At 31.2% G+C, this 18,039-nt stretch overlaps 2 protein-coding genes across 4 annotated transcripts; both read left to right on the top strand.

Annotated features, from left to right (window-relative positions):
• The first annotated feature begins 35 nt into the window (after positions 1–35).
• On the top strand, positions 36–7,098 carry LOC141457392 (uncharacterized). Its single transcript, XM_074134275.1, has 6 exons — positions 36–340; positions 733–769; positions 1,364–1,452; positions 1,814–1,902; positions 2,893–2,985; positions 4,051–7,098. The coding sequence occupies exons 2-6, from the start codon at positions 761–763 to the stop codon at positions 4,107–4,109; spliced, it is 339 nt and encodes a 112-aa protein (XP_073990376.1). The 5' UTR covers positions 36–340; positions 733–760; the 3' UTR covers positions 4,110–7,098.
• Positions 7,099–11,538: 4,440 nt separating this feature from the next.
• LOC141457331 (uncharacterized) lies at positions 11,539–16,775 on the top strand. 3 transcript variants are annotated; one of them, XM_074134184.1, is made up of 7 exons: positions 11,539–11,620; positions 12,091–12,167; positions 12,596–12,678; positions 13,162–13,254; positions 15,082–15,565; positions 15,706–15,825; positions 16,515–16,775. In XM_074134184.1, the coding sequence occupies exons 1-5, from the start codon at positions 11,615–11,617 to the stop codon at positions 15,159–15,161; spliced, it is 339 nt and encodes a 112-aa protein (XP_073990285.1). In that variant the 5' UTR covers positions 11,539–11,614; the 3' UTR covers positions 15,162–15,565; positions 15,706–15,825; positions 16,515–16,775. The 3 variants fall into 3 exon arrangements, with proteins under 3 accessions (XP_073990285.1, XP_073990275.1, XP_073990290.1); XM_074134174.1 differs by having other exon boundaries at positions 15,082–15,825; XM_074134189.1 differs by lacking the exons at positions 15,082–15,565; positions 15,706–15,825 and having other exon boundaries at positions 11,541–11,620.
• The last annotated feature ends 1,264 nt before the right edge of the window (positions 16,776–18,039 follow it).

Below are 18,039 nucleotides of genomic sequence, written 5' to 3' on the forward strand. Positions count from 1 at the left end.
CACGTCTAATTAAAAAAAAACTATAATAAAATACACCATAATTTGTGTACAATAGACTGTTGATAATTAATGATATATTATCGACTTATATTTTCAAAAAAAGATTACCAAAGAGGTTATCATTTATTCTGGCTATTTTGAAGATTAAATGAATATTGCCTCCTTAAAAAAATTTGTATTTCTCTTGTGATTAATTTCAGATCTAGTTTAAAAATGAGTACATTCAAATTAGTTGCTAAAACTGATTGTTGATTTTTTTTTATTTAGACATCATATCTAGTTATTTTAAAGCTTTATGTGGAGCCTCTTTATACATTGTTTTAGATAAAAAATTGTATTAGTAAGTATCTTGTTATGCACAAATTTGTTTTGTTTCATTTTAAGCAGAAAATTTTATGGATTTTTATTGTTTTGTACAACTTCTTTCATACATTATTTTCTTTTTTATTTATTAATTCTAAAATGTTAACAAATTATAAAATTCATTGTAATTAGTAAATAAACTTTAGAAATCTGAAAAGATGGTTCAGTCTTGGTGTGTGTTTGTAGCTTCAAAATTAGTTAGTTTCGAAAGATATAATTTTGAAATATCTTTATAATATATAAAATATGAAATATCTTTCGTAGACTTTTGCTACTATTTAAGAATACGATGTAATTTTCAAATGTTTCAGATGTCAATTAAGTAAATTTTTTAATTTTGATGAGATAATTATTATTCACCTTTTGCAGGTCTACTCAGTTATCTGAATCGATCAATATGAAAATGGTAAGAATTTCATTTTCTTGATATGATTAATAAACAATTTTCTTTTGAAATTAATTACCTTTTAGTTAGGATTTCATTGCGGCTCTTAGTGATATGCAAATATGCTGTTGAAAGAATCATTTTGTTACCTCTTACTCTTCAAAGTAGTACTCTAGCAAAAAATATATTCAAACTCCCTCTGTTGCTAAGTCTTAATATTTACATGGATATTCAAAAAGTGTTCAAGGTATATTTTATGCTATTTAGAACAACTAACACTTTTGACTAAACAAAACATTAATAAACTCATAAGGAGGGGTACTTTTGACTAAATATTCTTTTCTAAAGTTAAACTTACCAACTTTCCTCAGCTCTAAAGAAGTAAGATAAATTATTAATGCTGGGTAATCATTTCCCAAACAAGATTAATCTAAAAAAGTATTTAATCATTTAAACACCAAAGATTTGGAATTCCTTGATAATTTTGATATTTACCATCCACCAGCTGGTAGTTAGTTAAGTTTTTAAGCTGTCTACATATAACTGCGGAAGAATGTTTTGAATTGCTAGGCAGTTTAATTCTGGCTAAGTTAATGGTTAATTATGTGATTGCAGGTTATTTTTAAATGTGCTTTGATAAGTTACATGTATTTGTTGAACATAGCATATTCACAAGATGAAACAAATGTTGAAGAATCATCAGAGTTAGTATTGAGAAAATTTTTTTTTGGAATGGTTGAATAGATAAAAAAAAATATAATTTTCAAATAAATTCAAACTAACATTAACTAACATGTCTAGTTTCTGAATTTCTTTTTAGAGTAATTTTGCATTTGGTTTCATTTATAAAATTAAAAAAAAACTTTTATTTCTGAAATAATAATCCTTTTAGAGTTTTTAAAATTGTTTACGATCTAATTTCAAATATATTTGAAGAAAATTTGATAACTGAAGCTGAAGGAGAGTCTACTTTTTGTAGTTGCTAGTAACATCTTTGGAAACGTAGAAGAATAAAGATTGTTTTAATTTCTAAGGATAATATGTAAGTATAATTTTTAATTTCAGAAACTCAACAGATCTATTGTTACAAGAGTTTAATTTTTCAATTCCTTTACTTAACATGAGTGATACGAACGAAACTTATCCATCATTGAGTAAGTAGTTTTTTAAAAAAATGATTTAATAAATTCCCTGTATAATTTCAATTTTTTAAAAAATAATTTATTTTAAATTTAATAATTTCATTGGAGAGTAAACAGGGGCCTTTTTAGACTAAAAAGAACACGCCTTAGATCGTGTTTGGCACCCTGCATTATTGTTCAAATTAAATAAGTTCCTTTCTTTAACCTTTTTCCTCATTCTACTATCCAATCTTTCAGAAGAGGCTTTCAAGTTCTGGCCCAGCAATCTCTCCTTAATCATCAGCGGGGCGGGAGTGCCGCAGAGGAGTGCATTTGGTCCAGTCCTCTACTCTGTATCCTCATCAGATATATCTACGCAACCCTCCACTGTACTCTGCACATTTACAGACGGTTACAGTTACAGTAACAAGAACACGCTCTTCATCAGATTTATACAAATTATGGGCACAGTTTCATAAAATAGAATCCTGAGCAAATAAGTGGCGAATTCAAATGAACCCACAGAAATGCCAGCATGCCACATTTACTCATCGGCGAGGCTCCTATACTCCTGAATCGCTTAATAACAATCCTCTTCCTGATACACATCTGATCAGATCACACACAAGAATTGAGATACAACCAATGACAAAACGTTCCTATAGACTACTTAGTCGACGCTCAAAACGGTCCATAGAACCACTTGCCAAATAAAATATTATAAGTAAATGAACTAATCCTTTCGTACAGCCACTCACCTTTTCTGACATTCCTGACAATCAACCACGATTAAATCGTCAGTGGCCCCGAGATTTCCTTGAGGTCTGAAGATCATCATCATCATCGCTATCCTATAGAAGATGCTACCGTATTTACTCTCTTTCTGCTTTTCACGCTCCATTTACATCATCACCATCATATTTACAATACTTAATCTAAAACAACATTTTATTGTAATATGTAGATTGTAAATTACTAACTAAATTTACGAATAATTGAACAAAATTAATTGTACTTTTGTAGCGTGTTATTTAATAAAGGAAGTAAATAACACTTTTTTGAGGGTTGACAAATCTCGAGCTGATGTTGGCGATGATCAATATTCGGACTACCAAGGTAGGAAAATATTATTCCTTTAATATTTAAAATTATTTTTCTATCTTTGGTAAAAATTCACTAAGAAGGTTCTTTCTGGGTGTTTTGTGGAATAGTGAACTCCGGCTGATGATTTTTCTGATTGCACCTTATGAATTTTTTTAGCTGCTCTGTATAAGATATAATCTTTGTTTGCTAAATATTGTTTTTCTAAATGAAGTAAGCCACATTTTTGCTGTTAAAACAAATATTTTACTGTCTTCCCTTTGAGGCTGCTCTCGCTGCAGTGCCAAAAATCTAATTCGAAAATATTGCGTCTCTGTTCCGCACAGATCTGTATTTTTTTTTTTGGTAAAAAAAATTCTTCTAATCTTTAACTGTAACAATATAAAATTCTTTAAATACTTATAATAATAATGGCGTTTATTTAAGTAGTAATCAATATACATTTTCAAATACATCTGATATTACAAACACGTCTACATGGACTCAGTCCGTCTGCAAAGTTGTTTAAACAAAAAAAGAATACTCTGAGGAAAGATTAAAGTGTATCTGTTCTTAAATAGTAATAAGTGCTGAAGTTTTAGGATTTTGAAGTGGCTTCAACAAGGGGGCTCCTAAAACGTTTTCCTTTAATGGTGCTAAAGTAATGATTATACTGAATAATAATAGATACAAACGAGTATTCTCTTCATAAGAGAGAGAACATCACGAGGCCACTGTCTTTTAAGACGCCTTGTTTGGTTATCAGGAAGAGTTCTAGTAAAAAAAAAATCAAACTAGAGGATTTGCGTGTGACTTCAAAAGTTTCAGGTCAAACTTTTTATTTTTATAACGTTTTTTATTTAAAAATTATTTAGCGAGTTATTTGTATAAAATTTGTTTCTATTTAATGTTTTAATTTTGGGAAATTTTGAAGTTTTAGAAAATGCTTTGTAGTTAACAAAAGAAATACATTCTTTTATTACAATTCTATTTAAAGTAACTTTTTTTGTTTTAAGAAGGGCTTTACGATGATAGAGTTAAATAAATTTGATATAAAACTTTATTTAATTTAGTTTTTAAAACTACTTTTTTTATTTGCAGAAGTATGCCCTACACCATACGCCTTTCAAAGCACAATTAACAGTTTAGCAGGAAAGTAAACATAACTGTCAAACTTAATTTTATTATTAGTAAATAATAAGATTATCTGTAATGAAGCAAGTTTTCTGAGTGAAAAATTGTAAAATAAAAACTTTTTTAAAGGATTGGAAATAGAAGCAATTTTAATATTAAAATTTATTTCATTAGAGAGTATGAAGAACCCTCATCAAAGGAATTGCTATACATAAATGAGAATTGAAAAGAAAAAGGCTTAGAAATCCCAGACCTAAGACTCGCAATGAGGTTAAGTGAAGATGAGAGGGGTTAATAAATTGAATTAAAATAGAGCGAGTTTGCAAAGTTCAGAAAATCTTCCAGTGCAGCGGAGAGGATTATTTACAGCCAGTCTCCTTATGTTCGACCCATAAATTCCGCGACGAGAAAGTTATATACCATTTATTTGGCGAGTGTATATTCTCATCAAGTTTCCTTCACTTTCAGGGAACACATTCACAATAAATTACATTCACCCTACCAGAAGATATGTACCCTTTCAGGTTGTTGTCTAGGTTAGCAGGTTGTCTGGTTAATTCTGTATTATGATAGTGAGAACCATATTTGAACTGTCAGTTTCCTAATTCAGTATATATATATTTTTTTCTAATTTTCGCTTCCTCATATATTTGTTGCAAAGTATCTGTAAATAAATTATTATTTTGTATTGTATTAAGTCATTCACCATAGTTAATTATTATTTATTTTATTTGTCAAAGGGCATCCACCCCATACAAAGGAGTTGGATATATTACAATGTACAACACTAAAAATAAAGAAGTTTCTGTAAAATACACAAAATAAATTTACAATATTAATAACAAAAAATTTGAAAATAATTAAAGAGTTAGTTCGAAAGAAAAATATATTTACAAAAATTACAGAAGTATTTTAGATTGGTTACATAAGTGTAAAAAGAAAAAAATACCTTTAAGAGAAAACTAAACAAAACACTATTCTCAAACAATTCTGCTATTTCCAGACAAATAATAAGAAATACGTTTGAGAAATTACATGAACAAGATCAAGCCATATTTATCAAAGAAGTCCATCTATTTCTTTTATCGAGGGCGTTCACCGCAAACAGATATAATTTGCATAATTGTGCCGTATCATTTAAAATTAGAAGCTGTTTAATGTTTCCATGGTTACCAAGGCATTCACCAATATACCGCCCGCGTAAAGTTACATAGAAGGGACAAGAGACAAAGAAGTGTTCAAGATCATCCGAACTCTGCCCTATACAAGTTGGACACGGCTTATTAGGGGAAAATATAGTTCTTTGTTTATCCACATATAAAATTGGCATCTTACTGCTGGCAAGACGTATTTGCGAGAATAATCTTATACACTGGGCCAAAAAAGTCTGTGAACACTAACCTAAATTTTATTACTTTTATTATTATCTTATTAGAAACTTCTTTTATTTTCAAATGAAATATACTATTCGATAGAGAGAAACCAGAGTTTTTCATTTTATATTCAATCTTTTATTTTTGTTCAGCAGGAATATCACAATTAAATGTTTAACAAAACAACACCCCAAACGAATGCAAAAAAAGTCTGTGAACAGCTGTATAAATATGTAAAAACATTAAGATAACAAACAGAAAAACGATTGAATAAAGTTTCAAAGTTCTCTATTGTATTGTAGAAACCACTACAGTCAGTTTTGTGAATAAATAATCTAATTAGTACATATTTAACCACTAATATGGAAGTTCCCAGACCAATTCGAGAACTTATTGTGACGTTGCGAAATGAAAGAAAAAGTATTCGAGAAATAGGGAAGATAGTTCAAAAAAACCCTTCAACGGTGCATAATATAATTAAAAAGTACGGAAATGTGATTAGTAGGCCACGCAGTGGACGGCCACCAAAACTTAATTCCTTTCATAAACGGCAAATTCTGAAGTCTGTTCGAGAAGAACCCAGGACAAGCGCTCAAAAAATCAGTCAAGAATTATCAAGTGGTTATGTGTAAGCGTAACACCACATACAATTAGAAATAAATTACATGAATACGATTATTGCGGTCGAGTCCCGAGGAAAAAACCTTTAATCAATAAAATAAATAGTAACCGCCGATTGGATTTCGCGAAAGAATATGTTTCTAAGCCTTCTAGTTTCTGGGAAACCGTAATCTTTTCAGATGAGTCGAAATTCAATGTATGTGGGTCTGATTGACGACAAAAAGTGTGGCAAAAAAGAAATGAAGCTATGAAAATGAAAAATATGAAGCCTACTTTTAAGCATGGGGAGGCAACATTCTGGTGTGGGGTGCATGAGTGCTAAAGGAGTGGGCAAGTTAGATCTAATTAATGGTATGATGGACCAATATGTGTATGTGGATATATTAAGACGCAATTTAAAAGAAAATTCAAAAAAATTAGGGTTGGAGGGAACGTTTGTTTTCCAACAAGACAATGACCCGAAACATACCGCACCAAAAACTCGGGAATGGCTTTTAAATAATACACTCTGGCGCCTAAACACCCCTCCACAAATGCCAGACCTTAACCCAATAGAACATTTGTGGGATGAAATCAGCCGCGAAATAAATAAACGAGGAATAAGAAACCGTGAACAACTAAAAAACGCTATTTTAGAAGAGAGGGATAAAATTCCAACATTGACGACCACAAAATTATTAGGATCGATGAAAGCTCGTTTGTTGGAAGTGATTAGGAACATAGGAGGTCCTACAAGTTTTTAAAATTTATAATTCACGTACAATGTGTAACAATGATTTATTTCTGCAAAGTGTTCACAGACTTTTTTTGCATTCGTTTGGGGTGTTGTTTTGTTAAACATTTAATTGTGATATTCCTGCTGAACAAAAATAAAAGATTGAATATAAAATGAAAAACTCTGGTTTCTCTCTATCGAATAGTATATTTCATTTGAAAATAAAAGAAGTTTCTAATAAGATAATAATAAAAGTAATAAAATTTAGGTTAGTGTTCACAGACTTTTTTGGCCCAGTGTATATCTTACTTCATTCTTATCAAGGTACACTTCACTTGAAGAACCTAAGGAACTAATATCTCTAAAGTATGTGTTATATTTTGAGTTTAAAATGTTATCTATGTCTTTACTAAAGCAGTGATTACTATATTTTTCTATTATATTATTGAAATTTGATTTGATCAGTGAGCTGTCACACAAATATCTATCGTCCCAAGCGCCGATAGTCAAAAGATTTTGTTTTAGTTGGGCCAGCCAGTTGAAGGGAATAGATTTATTTTCAATTAGTTGCACAAGACGGTTATAACAATGTTTCTGCAAATGATCATCAGGGAGTTCCACTAACTTTAACCAGTATTTAACTGTTCTTTTAAATACAAGTGCTTTTAGATGCAATGAGCCTGTTTCTAATCGGATATACGAACTAGAAGTACTCATTGGCAAGTGTAATAACTGTTTAAAATATTTTTGTTGGACTTTTTCGACTTGATCAGTGTAAGGGAAGCCCACACTTCAGAAGCGTATAATGTCACTGAAGATACTAATGAATTAAAGAGCAGTATTTTAGGAGACCAAGTATCGGATTTATAATATGAAAGCGTTCTTAATGTTCTGGTGATAGCAATATTGCTTTTAGATACAAAATAATTCGCAGCTTTAGAGAATTTTCCCGAGGAGGAAAATGGGACACCAAGATAGACAAATGTGCGAACTAAAGAAAGCGGGATACTATTATAGGTGAATTGCCTTATTTTTTTAAAGCGACCAGATTTTTGAAAAGGAACAACTACGGTTTTACTGGTATTAACTTTCAGATCGTTCTCCGAACAGTACTGATGTAACAAATCCAATTTAAACTGAACATCCATCGGCAAATACGCCGTTATTGCAAGATCATCAGCGTAGAGAAGCATTAAAAGATCTTTGTCCTTATTAATTGAAATGCCTTCAATTTCCCCCTACTCCGAAAGAAACTAACTATATCGCTGATGAACAGGGAAAATAAAAGAGGGCTCAGTATTTCCCCTTGTAGGACCCCTTTCGTGACTCTAATTTCATTGGATTTAGCACCGTTCACATCAATCACTAGCCTCGCGCACTTATAAATTTCTTTAATAATTCTTATTAATTTCGGGCTAACATTCAAAGCGAATAATTTCCTAAGGAGCAATTCATGTGAGATGGTGTCGAATGCTTTTTCAAAATCAACGAAGATTATGAAAAAGTGACTTTTAGTTAAACTGAGCTGAAAGTTTATAACCGAACCAAGAGTAAAATAGCATCTATACAGCTTTTATTCTTCCTAAAACTCATTTGCACTACGGGCAGAATATCATTTTCCTCAGTCCACCCCACCAATCGTTCATGCAGTATACTGGTAAACACCTTGACGATACAATTCAAAAGAGCAATCCCTCTATAATTGGAGGGGGTATTTGGATCGCCTTTTTTAAATAAAAGTATAAGCTTGGATATTCCCCATCCTAAAGGTATTTTTTCTTGCGACCATACTTCGTTGAACAAGTTCAAAAGATATTGCACCCATGCACATTCACTATAGTTAATAGTAATGCTCTTGAACGACAGACAGTGACGATCGTGGACTACTTGGGTCTCTCACCTTACTGAAGGTGTTGAGTAACTCCTTTACAGTGTTGGCTGTGAGGAGCATTTTAAGGCCACTTATAACCCACATGTGTTCTATTGTGTTTTAATACAGAGAACAGCTGGCTCAGATATAATCTCTACTAAATCTTGTAGAAAGTGTACAAAATTCTCACAGCATAAAGCCAATCATTCTGTTGTTGATCAGTGTTGAATGTTATTACCAAGGGTACCGAAATTGGGCTAAAGTTCTCTTCTTACTGATGCGTCGGATAAAATGCCACTTAAATCCACTATGGAATCCCATACCATGTTACCTACTAATCTCGAGTTGCAAGCACAAAATTTTAGCTGTCACACCAAAACATTAACATTAATTTCGATCTTATGCTACGGCTCAAACGGGACTCATCACTTGAGAATGTTATCCAATTAGTTGAAGCCCTGATGTAACATACGTTATCACCACTGAGATCTAAATAAATGATGTCTAGGCAATGCTATAAGTTGGAAGCTGTTCCTAGAGGCAACCTTTATCTTATCGTTAAATCTCCAATCCAGTAAAGTAGCGACGGCCGTCGGAGGCCACAATCTTTGCATAGATTACTTTACCAAAAACACTTACTGAACGATGTTGCTGGAAGCTTTCCTCAAACTGGGTTCTCTGTACTCCAAAGGGAAACCTCGAATTTTACTGAAAGGAAACAACTTCTTCAAACAAACGGACACTCTTTTTGATATTTTGAACGTTGAATTTGTTTAAAGAGACATTTATGAAAGAGCTGGTTGGAAATAAATACCTAATAATATTCAATTGTTAAGTGATTTTTCTTGAATGAAAGTGCTCCAAGCAAGAAGTTCAAAAATACACTTCACTTTTGAGTTTTATAATTTCAAAAATAATTTACATTTATTCTAATAATATATTTTCAGGTCAGATCAATAAAAAAAATTCAGAAAAAATTGTCGTAATTATTTTTTAACGATCATAGAAACGTAGCATTCCTAACGACTTGCAAAAGTGGTCATCAAAAGGTAGGTAACGGTTTGCTGACCTCCATTAAAAATAGCTATTGGACAACAAGCTTGGCGAACCAGTAATTGAAAAACGGCTGCTCATTAAAGAAGGAACTAAATGGAAGCAACATTTCCGTCAGAAGTATCTCATTCCAATCTCTAAATGCCAGAAAACGAATTTTCGTAGTACAATTATTCAGATAAAAGTTATTGATAATTACTTGTATAAGTCACAAGAATGTTGAATAATTTTTGCTTTTTTTGCAATATTACTACGGTTTAAGATATTGAATATTAGGCACCTATTATGCAATGTTACAATAAAGAATGAGTAATTCTGCTAAGTGCTAACCACAATCATAATATTGGAAAAGAGTCAACATTTATTCAACCTTACTAAATAATTTTAGCATTTGAGCAAAATTCCAATGTAAGTGCCTTAAAACATTGAAGAAAATTATAATTTTGCCCAGTTTTGAATTTCATCATTAATTTGTGTTTCTCGATCTCCAAGAGCGTTGACACGATTATTAATTTATCTACAGCTTCTTGACCATGCCATTGACTAGATTCCCAAGATGTCCTTCAGGTTTCGTTTGCCTTGAATAATTATTGGCAGCAATAGATATTTTTATTTCTTCGATATTCTTCTGTATGTTCCCATTTCGAAAGCTTCTAGCTTTTTTGAAGATTGCTCTGTTACAAAATATTCTAAACAATGACTACTGAAAACGTAACATAAAAACAATCGTTTAAGGAGAGGAATTTTCTGATTCCGTCTGGTGATGTGGTTTCATATTTATAAACGAACTTCTTCCTTTTACAATTCTACATTTTTCTTCTCTGTTGTCTCAATTTTCAGTTATCGAAGAAACCAAATATTTGTAACTTGATTCTCTCACAACAATAATATTTCCGTCCGCAAGCTTCCCTATGTGCACTTATAAAAATCTATATGGTCTTTTTCAAGTTCAGCTGTAAACAATTTTTTTAGACTTTTGCTTATAAAAACTGGTCTTCAAACTGGTGGATTATGCATGTCTTAAAATATTTATCGGGAAACAATTATCACCAGTTTTAAGGTTTTCCAGAGACTCTTGAATATATTCACATAAATTGAATGATAAGTTGAACAGCAGTGGCGAAACAACATTCCTCTGGTAATTTATCGTCGATTGGGATCAAATCACCCTGTTAACGTAGGTTTGCAATTTTCCGAAATCTCTACCATCCAATCCATTTTCTTCAAAATTTCTATTAGTTTGTCAAGTTGTACCTTTTTTTTTGATAATTTGCCTTCTCACAAACATTGAGACAAGCCAATACATCTACTTTAAAATACGACATTGTGGTTTTGCTCCAAGTAAGGTAATTTCTAAAACCAAACTGTGTGTTGCTTAAATTCTCTTTGCATTTATGATAAATTTTAGAAATATCTTTAAGCTTAACAACCAGTGGTCGTTGTAGTGGTTTTTTTTTAGGTAAACAAATTATAAAGTTGACTACATCCAGTGGGTCGGCATTGAGCCAGTTCAGTAAAAGCGATAAAGCCAAAGCTTGTAGGCAATCTATCCGAATGCGAGAAGGTTTTCCTGTACACATTTAAATTTTCTTTCTTAGAAGCTCTAAACCATTGAAAGACTTTTAATCGATTTAAATTTTAATAAAATAATGATAATTTCAGCAAAAATAAAAATAAATGCTATTAAATTTGGAATATCATTAAAAAAATTACCTTTACCTTTACTTGTAAAATGTTTAATGACGTGTAATATTTATTTAGTATAAACTATGTATATTGTGGAGAGTGGGAATCCTTGTTATGGCAAGACATTCGACTGATTTAGATCCTTGATGGTGGGGAGATATCGAAGAATATCTTCCAAGTCAGCTGCCTTCTCACAGTCTCTAATCGACAATCATGAAGGTTAGTCTCGCATAGTGCGAACATTCATTGTTCCAATCTATTTTTAAAAGTAGCTGTAAATACTTATTTATCAAGAACAGATAACAATAATTGCTTGCACTTATTAGCATGTTATTTATTTTTATTTCTTAATTAAGCCCCTTGAACATCTAAGGCTCTTGATGCCTCGAGCCTCTTCAGCGCAATGTTAGCTAGCCTCCGGATAGTATACTCTTGTTAAACAGACAGCAATGGTCATTTTCGGACTGTGAGCAAAACGGGACTCTATAAAATGATCGTCTACTGGTAGAAAGCTAAACTCCAATAGGGCACCTTCTCGTTATTAGCCATTTACAATCCCTTCGTTATATTTATTATTTGTATTTTTTATTTTCATTTCTCATCCAATAGAATTAGGATATTATAAACAAAATTATTTAAAAAATAAGATTTTTCATACATTTGTTAAAAACAATTTTATTCAATTTTAGGAAAACATCTTACCAATTGGACTTTTCTTGCTGGGCTTTGTCTATCTAATAATTTGCAGCCCACTTGTTGACAAAAGGTATTAGTTCTTCAAAATATTTTCTTTATAAATATTGCCAATTAATTCACTGAAATTTAAACTGTGAGTTTAATTGACAAAGAAATACTAGGCCATTCCATTGCGAGGGCATATCAGATGCGAGGTTTCCAAACAGGACTTCAAAGCTCATGGCACGGCTTTGAGCTGAAAGATGGCGCCTTACAGATGGCTTTAGGGACCTGTTTATGGGCCGAACTGAAAAGCTCATGACGATATGGGCTCATGGTTTGACATGCCACGCCATAAAGCATTCTCTTTACAAAATAAATATGCAATGATTTTTCATACTTTTGCTCTTATTTTTGTAAAAAAAAATTAATATGCAACAATGTTTAAAAAATTAAGCATGATCTAAATGAATAACCTGTTTTCAACTGTTATAATTAAATAATTGATTGGCGTTTTAGGCAAGCTGATGAGGTATCGGAACACACAAACCATTCACTCACAGAAGAAAATCAGCAATCATTCGGAAATGAAACTGTCCCACGTAAGTATTGGACAAATAAATCACAAGTGATTTTAAGATATAGTTTACAGATTTAAGCAGGAAGTAAAATTATCATTATCGCGAAAAAAATCTACTTAATATTTGCCCGCCTAAATTTCCATGTTTTCATTGGAATTACGTGAATTTTCAGTTTGTTTTTTTTTTTTAAATTTCATCATGTTATTTGAGATTTTTATCAAATTGCGAAAAAATGCGTCAGTAGATAATTTTTTTATTCATTAAGAAAGCAGAATGGTTTAATTTAATTAAAAATTGTTTGTTTACTGCAATAATTTTATTATAATACTTAATTATAATTCATGAGTGGATAAAGATTTTCTAGGAATGAGAAGTACTTGAGAATATGACTTGCTTGTTTAATTATAATATAATGAATTAATTAATTTATTTCAAAAAATTTATTAAATCAAAATTATAGCAAACTGAATTGTTCCCAAATATTAAATACATTTATATTTTCAGTGGACTGTTTCTTGTACACAGTAGAAAACGGTTCTTATGTCGTAACGAATCGGACAAAGGAAGAACTCACCCAAGATAATATTCCATATTTTGGTATGCTATTTCAGAATATATGAGTGAACAAATGAATGTTGATTGCAAACTGTATTTTATGTAGAAAATATCTAGGGGCAGGTTTAGTTTAGAGTTTATGAGCATGCGACAGGTCTCCAGTACGAGATGGGCCACTACTAAATAACTAGTAACTATTAAATTCATTTTTGCTGAAAATTATACTAAATAGTAATGTATTTTTATGTCCCAACTACTATATCTATTACTTAGGTAGATCTTGAGCCCACCTAAAGAAATACTGATAACGTTTTCAGAGTGCTGCACGTTTGCAGATCGCAAACATTTTGAGTAGCGGCAAGAGGATCAGGTCAATTGTAAGTCAGTCCTATTCCCGTATCACTCCAACATGAGTCCGAAAATAAATAAAGCATCTCCTGTCTCCAAGGCGAATTGTGAATCTCTAGGGTGTTTCTACTTTTTGATGCTACGTTTAGCAATAAAGAACTTGTGCGCTTGAATAATTTTAGCTCCGAGTACCTTAATTCTAGATATATAGCTTTGCAGATCTCTCCTGGAGAATAACATAAAATTGTCCAGGTACCCCACTAAGAGCGCTGCCAGCCTCTACTGTAGGATTTTTTGTAGAGCCTATAAGGAAGGAAGCAATAGAAAAAAACATTTATCTTGATGAGCCTATAATTAAAAATAATGATTGAAAAGTAACAGTAAAATTTTCTTAGTTTAGAATTTTGACACTGAATAAAGTCGCTGTCGTCAAACATAAATTGTCTAAGTTCACTTGAAACAGCTACTCTGTCAACCAGTGCTCCACCTTAGTGTTAATTTGTAACATTTATCTTGATTCTCTGAGATTGTTGGAAGAATTGACACTGCGACTTCGAACTGCAAATCCAATGTAGCTCTTTTTATCCGGAACCTTCTCAATATTCATTTTTTTAAAAACGGTAGTCCTTCTCAAAGGTAATGCCCTGTAATGTCTTTCTTAACACACCGACCCTCTCTAATTTTTAAACGTTGATAGAAATCAGAGTCAAATGAAGCTACAAGTCGGTAAATTGCTCGGATTCTCTTACTCTTAATTGATTTATCCAATAACTCCATTACAGCTGAAGGGCAATACCTCTCTATTCGTTGGAAGTGTCGATCAACACGTTCATTATTTCTTTAGAACATCCATTTCCATAATGGCGGTCTAAATGCCATCTTCAGAGCAGTATCGTCTTATTCGAAACTGAAGAAGAGTTCCTGATTCCAGCACCCTTGTAATTATTATCCTATCAAAGTCAGTTAATTATGTGTTAGGTAGTCTCCTGGCAATACTTCTAAAATTCTAGACTAAGACTATTTTATCCAATAAAAACAGAATTAGTTTATTTCCCAGTATTACTATGACTATACATTCTTTTATTTTCTTCTTTTTCTTTTAATTTCTTTAAATGTGATTATACTTCGGTGATTGAACGAATCAACCCTGTATCTTTACATCTTCTGGATAGTGGAATATTTCTGCATATATGTAGTTTTGATACATGAATGCAAAAGGCAAGTTAGTTGTCATATTATTCTCGTGGATTTGAATTTAACTATACTTCTGCCTTCTTTATTACTTCAGCTTCCATCTAGGGTGAGGCAGCTGCCTTCCTGCCCAATCCGTCGACATCCATATGCCGTACCGTTCTGGTTTATTGACAAAAGAAACCACTTTTTTTGGGGGCACTTTTTTGTTTATGTTAGTCATATTTTTCTTTCAGTGCATCATAATTTGTCATGCTGTTTATTAACGAATACAATTAATCAGAATATTTTTGTGAAATTAACTTTCTAACTGATATTTCATTGTTATAGAAATATGTGAAAACGAGGAAGATAAGTTAACATCTGGCTTCATAGGTTCAGGAACTATGCTTAGCTTATGTTGTGGATAATTTACTGATAATCTTATTTTTAACTGGTCAGAGCATGTTTTGGCGAATAACATTTTGGTTTGAACCATCAGTTTTATTTAAATACAATTTATTGTTTATTTATTTATTACAAAAGTTGTTTTTAAAAGGATTTTTAAATATAACCTTGGGTCCAAGTGTGAATTATCAGGAAACATTTAAACATTATTTATCTAACTTGTGCATGTTTAATGGACTACTTATAAGTTTAACTAAATTCGGATTTCATATATGGGGCAATTAGTGTGTGATAATTATTTCAGTGCCCCACCTTGCCAAAAAAGTATTCCTTAGATACTTTAGAACCATTTAATGTTAGTGATTTGTGGAGTTCTTTTTTCGCTAGAGCGAAACTCATTCTCAAGTTTTTCTACTTTATTCCAAAGGTAATTTTGTTAAGTGCCATTGTTTTATTTACATGCACCAAATGTAAACCTGGGATAGAATGGAATATTTGTCTTAAAAAGTTTTAATAAAAATTCTTTATTCCATCTTAAACAATTACGATTTTGTGTTAAAAAAACAGAAGCTTTAATTAAAAAAAATTATTGCTGTCATTGATTTGCCTTGGAAAGAGATTATAGGAGAAAAAGAGCAAGGGACAAATCTTTTTTCCGAAACTTACTCGCCCATCATCTGATTAAAGGTAGGATTGTGATTCATTTTGGAAATGTAATCATTTTAGAAATTTATTTTGTTTTGTCCAAATGAACAAACTCAAATCGTGCTGAATATTAATAATGGAAGTTATCTTGAAAATTTTTCAAATAGGCATTTTATGTTTAACTAATAACATATCTATTACCTATTAATCTTCTATTTTCCAACAATAAAGAATTTTTATTCTCAAAACCAAATTTGAGAATTATTTCGATAAAATATTTTAACTGTGCATGATATTTTGCTAAAGTATCACTAATTTAATAAAAATAAAGTTGGTATAAATAATTTAATAAATTGAAAAATAAACTATTCTTGTCCTTAATTTAATATTTACAGTAGGAAAATTAAGGAACATGAAATGGTAAAATTAAACAAGTTTTGTGTAAAAATGCATTTAAACGCAGTGCACTACTATTAAAAATGTTATGTAAAAATTCGAAATTCCAATCTATCAAAACCCTAAAGTTGTTAACTATTTTGTAAAATAGTTGTCTTATTTTTTAATTGTCTTTATCAAAAGGAGGTTGAAACCTCAAGAATTATTTTAGTAAAAATTACCTTTAGATGATGTGGATTTACATCAGAATAAAATTCTAATTCAACGCAAATAGTTATATTTATTTTTTGTGCTCCTCACAACAGTACAGTAACATCTAAATATTGCTGTTTTAGAACTTTGTGACGAAGAAAGCAGATTGGGCTCCAAAACATTATCTAGTCTAACCTCCGGCTAATTAGAAAAGTTAAATTGGAGTTATTATTTGAATTGATACATTAATATTTGAATTGTTATCCAGAATAGAAGTTTTTTATGTTTTCTTAAGTAATTTAAACATTAAAAATAATCTACTTTTTCCTTAAAAGAATTGTTCTATGTAAATATTACAACAAAGAAATTAAATTATTAGGATATAATAAAAGTTTGTCAACATATTTTTCTTTTTAGTTTCCCCTTTGCTGAACTTACTTCATTTTACACAGTAGAGTTTTTCCCCCTAGACCAGTGGTTCTTAACCGGTGTTCCGCGGAACACTAGTGTTCCACGCGTATGGTCCAAGTGTTCCGCGAAATTTCAATTTTAAATGTATTGAAATTTAGAAACTTAGGAAAGATACGAAAACAAAAAATTGTTCCTTTTTTTTATAATTTGAATTTAATTTTAAGTTCTTGCTAAATACCGAATTTCAAATTATTTAATGTTAGTGTTCCGAGAGAAAAATATATACATATAATTGTGTTCCGCGTCTTTGAAAAGGTTAAGAACCACTGATATAAAGGGTTGAAAATTTTGAGTCATGAAATTCTGTAAAATTATGGCCGTTCTATATCTCCCACTGTAAACCACGTATTCGTATGAAATTTTGTACACTTGTACACTTTGTTTTTCTCAATTATAAGCTATAGTTATTTTGTGCACAGATCTATAAATGTAGAAGATATAAGGGGTTGAAAATTTTTTGGGTCATGAAATTCTGTAAAATTATGGCCGTTCCATATCTCCCACTGTGAACCACGTATACGTATGAAATTTTGTTCACTTGTACACTTTGTTTTTCTCAATTATTAGCTATAGTTATTTTGTGCACAGATCTATAAATGTAGAAGATATAAAGGGTTGAAAATTTTTTGGGTCATGAAATTCTGTAAAATTATAGCCGTTCTATATCTCCCACTGTGAACCACTTATTCGTATGGAATTTTGTCCTCTGGTACACTTTGTTTTTCTCAATTATAAGCTATAGTTATTTTGTGCACAGATCTATAAATGTAGAAGATATAAAGGGTTGAAAATTTTTTGGGTCATGAAATTCTGTAAAATTATGGCCGTTCCATATCTCCCACTGTGAACCACGTATTCGTATTCAATTTAGTTCACTTGTACACTTTGTTTTTCTCAATATAAGCTATAGTTATTTTGTACACAGATCTATAAATGTAGAAGATATAAAGGGTTGAAAATTTTTTGGGTCATGAAATTCTGTAAAATTATGGCCGTTCTATATCTCCCACTGTGAACCACGTATTCGTATGGAATTTTGTCCTCTTGTACACTTTGTTTTTCTTATTTATAAGCTATAGTTATTTTGTGCTCAGATCTATAAATGTAGAAGATATAAGGGGTTGAAAATTTTTTGGGTCATGAAATTCTGTAAAATTATGGCCTTTCTATATCTCCCACTGTGAACCACGTATTCGT

This window comes from Rhodnius prolixus, unplaced genomic scaffold, assembly GCF_049639745.1.
Source record: "Rhodnius prolixus isolate KJV_2025 unplaced genomic scaffold, Rpr scaffold_1, whole genome shotgun sequence".
In the NCBI taxonomy this organism is placed as follows: Eukaryota; Metazoa; Arthropoda; class Insecta; order Hemiptera; family Reduviidae; genus Rhodnius; species Rhodnius prolixus.

Excerpts from the sequence above, each read along its gene's own strand:
- LOC141457392 (XM_074134275.1), top strand. Across the intron at positions 1,903-2,892 it reads CGAAACTTATCCATCATTGA|CGTGTTATTTAATAAAGGAA; the intron begins GTAAGTAGTTTT and ends GTACTTTTGTAG. Across the intron at positions 2,986-4,050 it reads TCAATATTCGGACTACCAAG|AAGTATGCCCTACACCATAC; the intron begins GTAGGAAAATAT and ends TTTTATTTGCAG.
- LOC141457331 (XM_074134174.1), top strand. Across the intron at positions 12,168-12,595 it reads AGCCCACTTGTTGACAAAAG|GCAAGCTGATGAGGTATCGG; the intron begins GTATTAGTTCTT and ends TTGGCGTTTTAG. Across the intron at positions 13,255-15,081 it reads AGATAATATTCCATATTTTG|AAATATGTGAAAACGAGGAA; the intron begins GTATGCTATTTC and ends TCATTGTTATAG.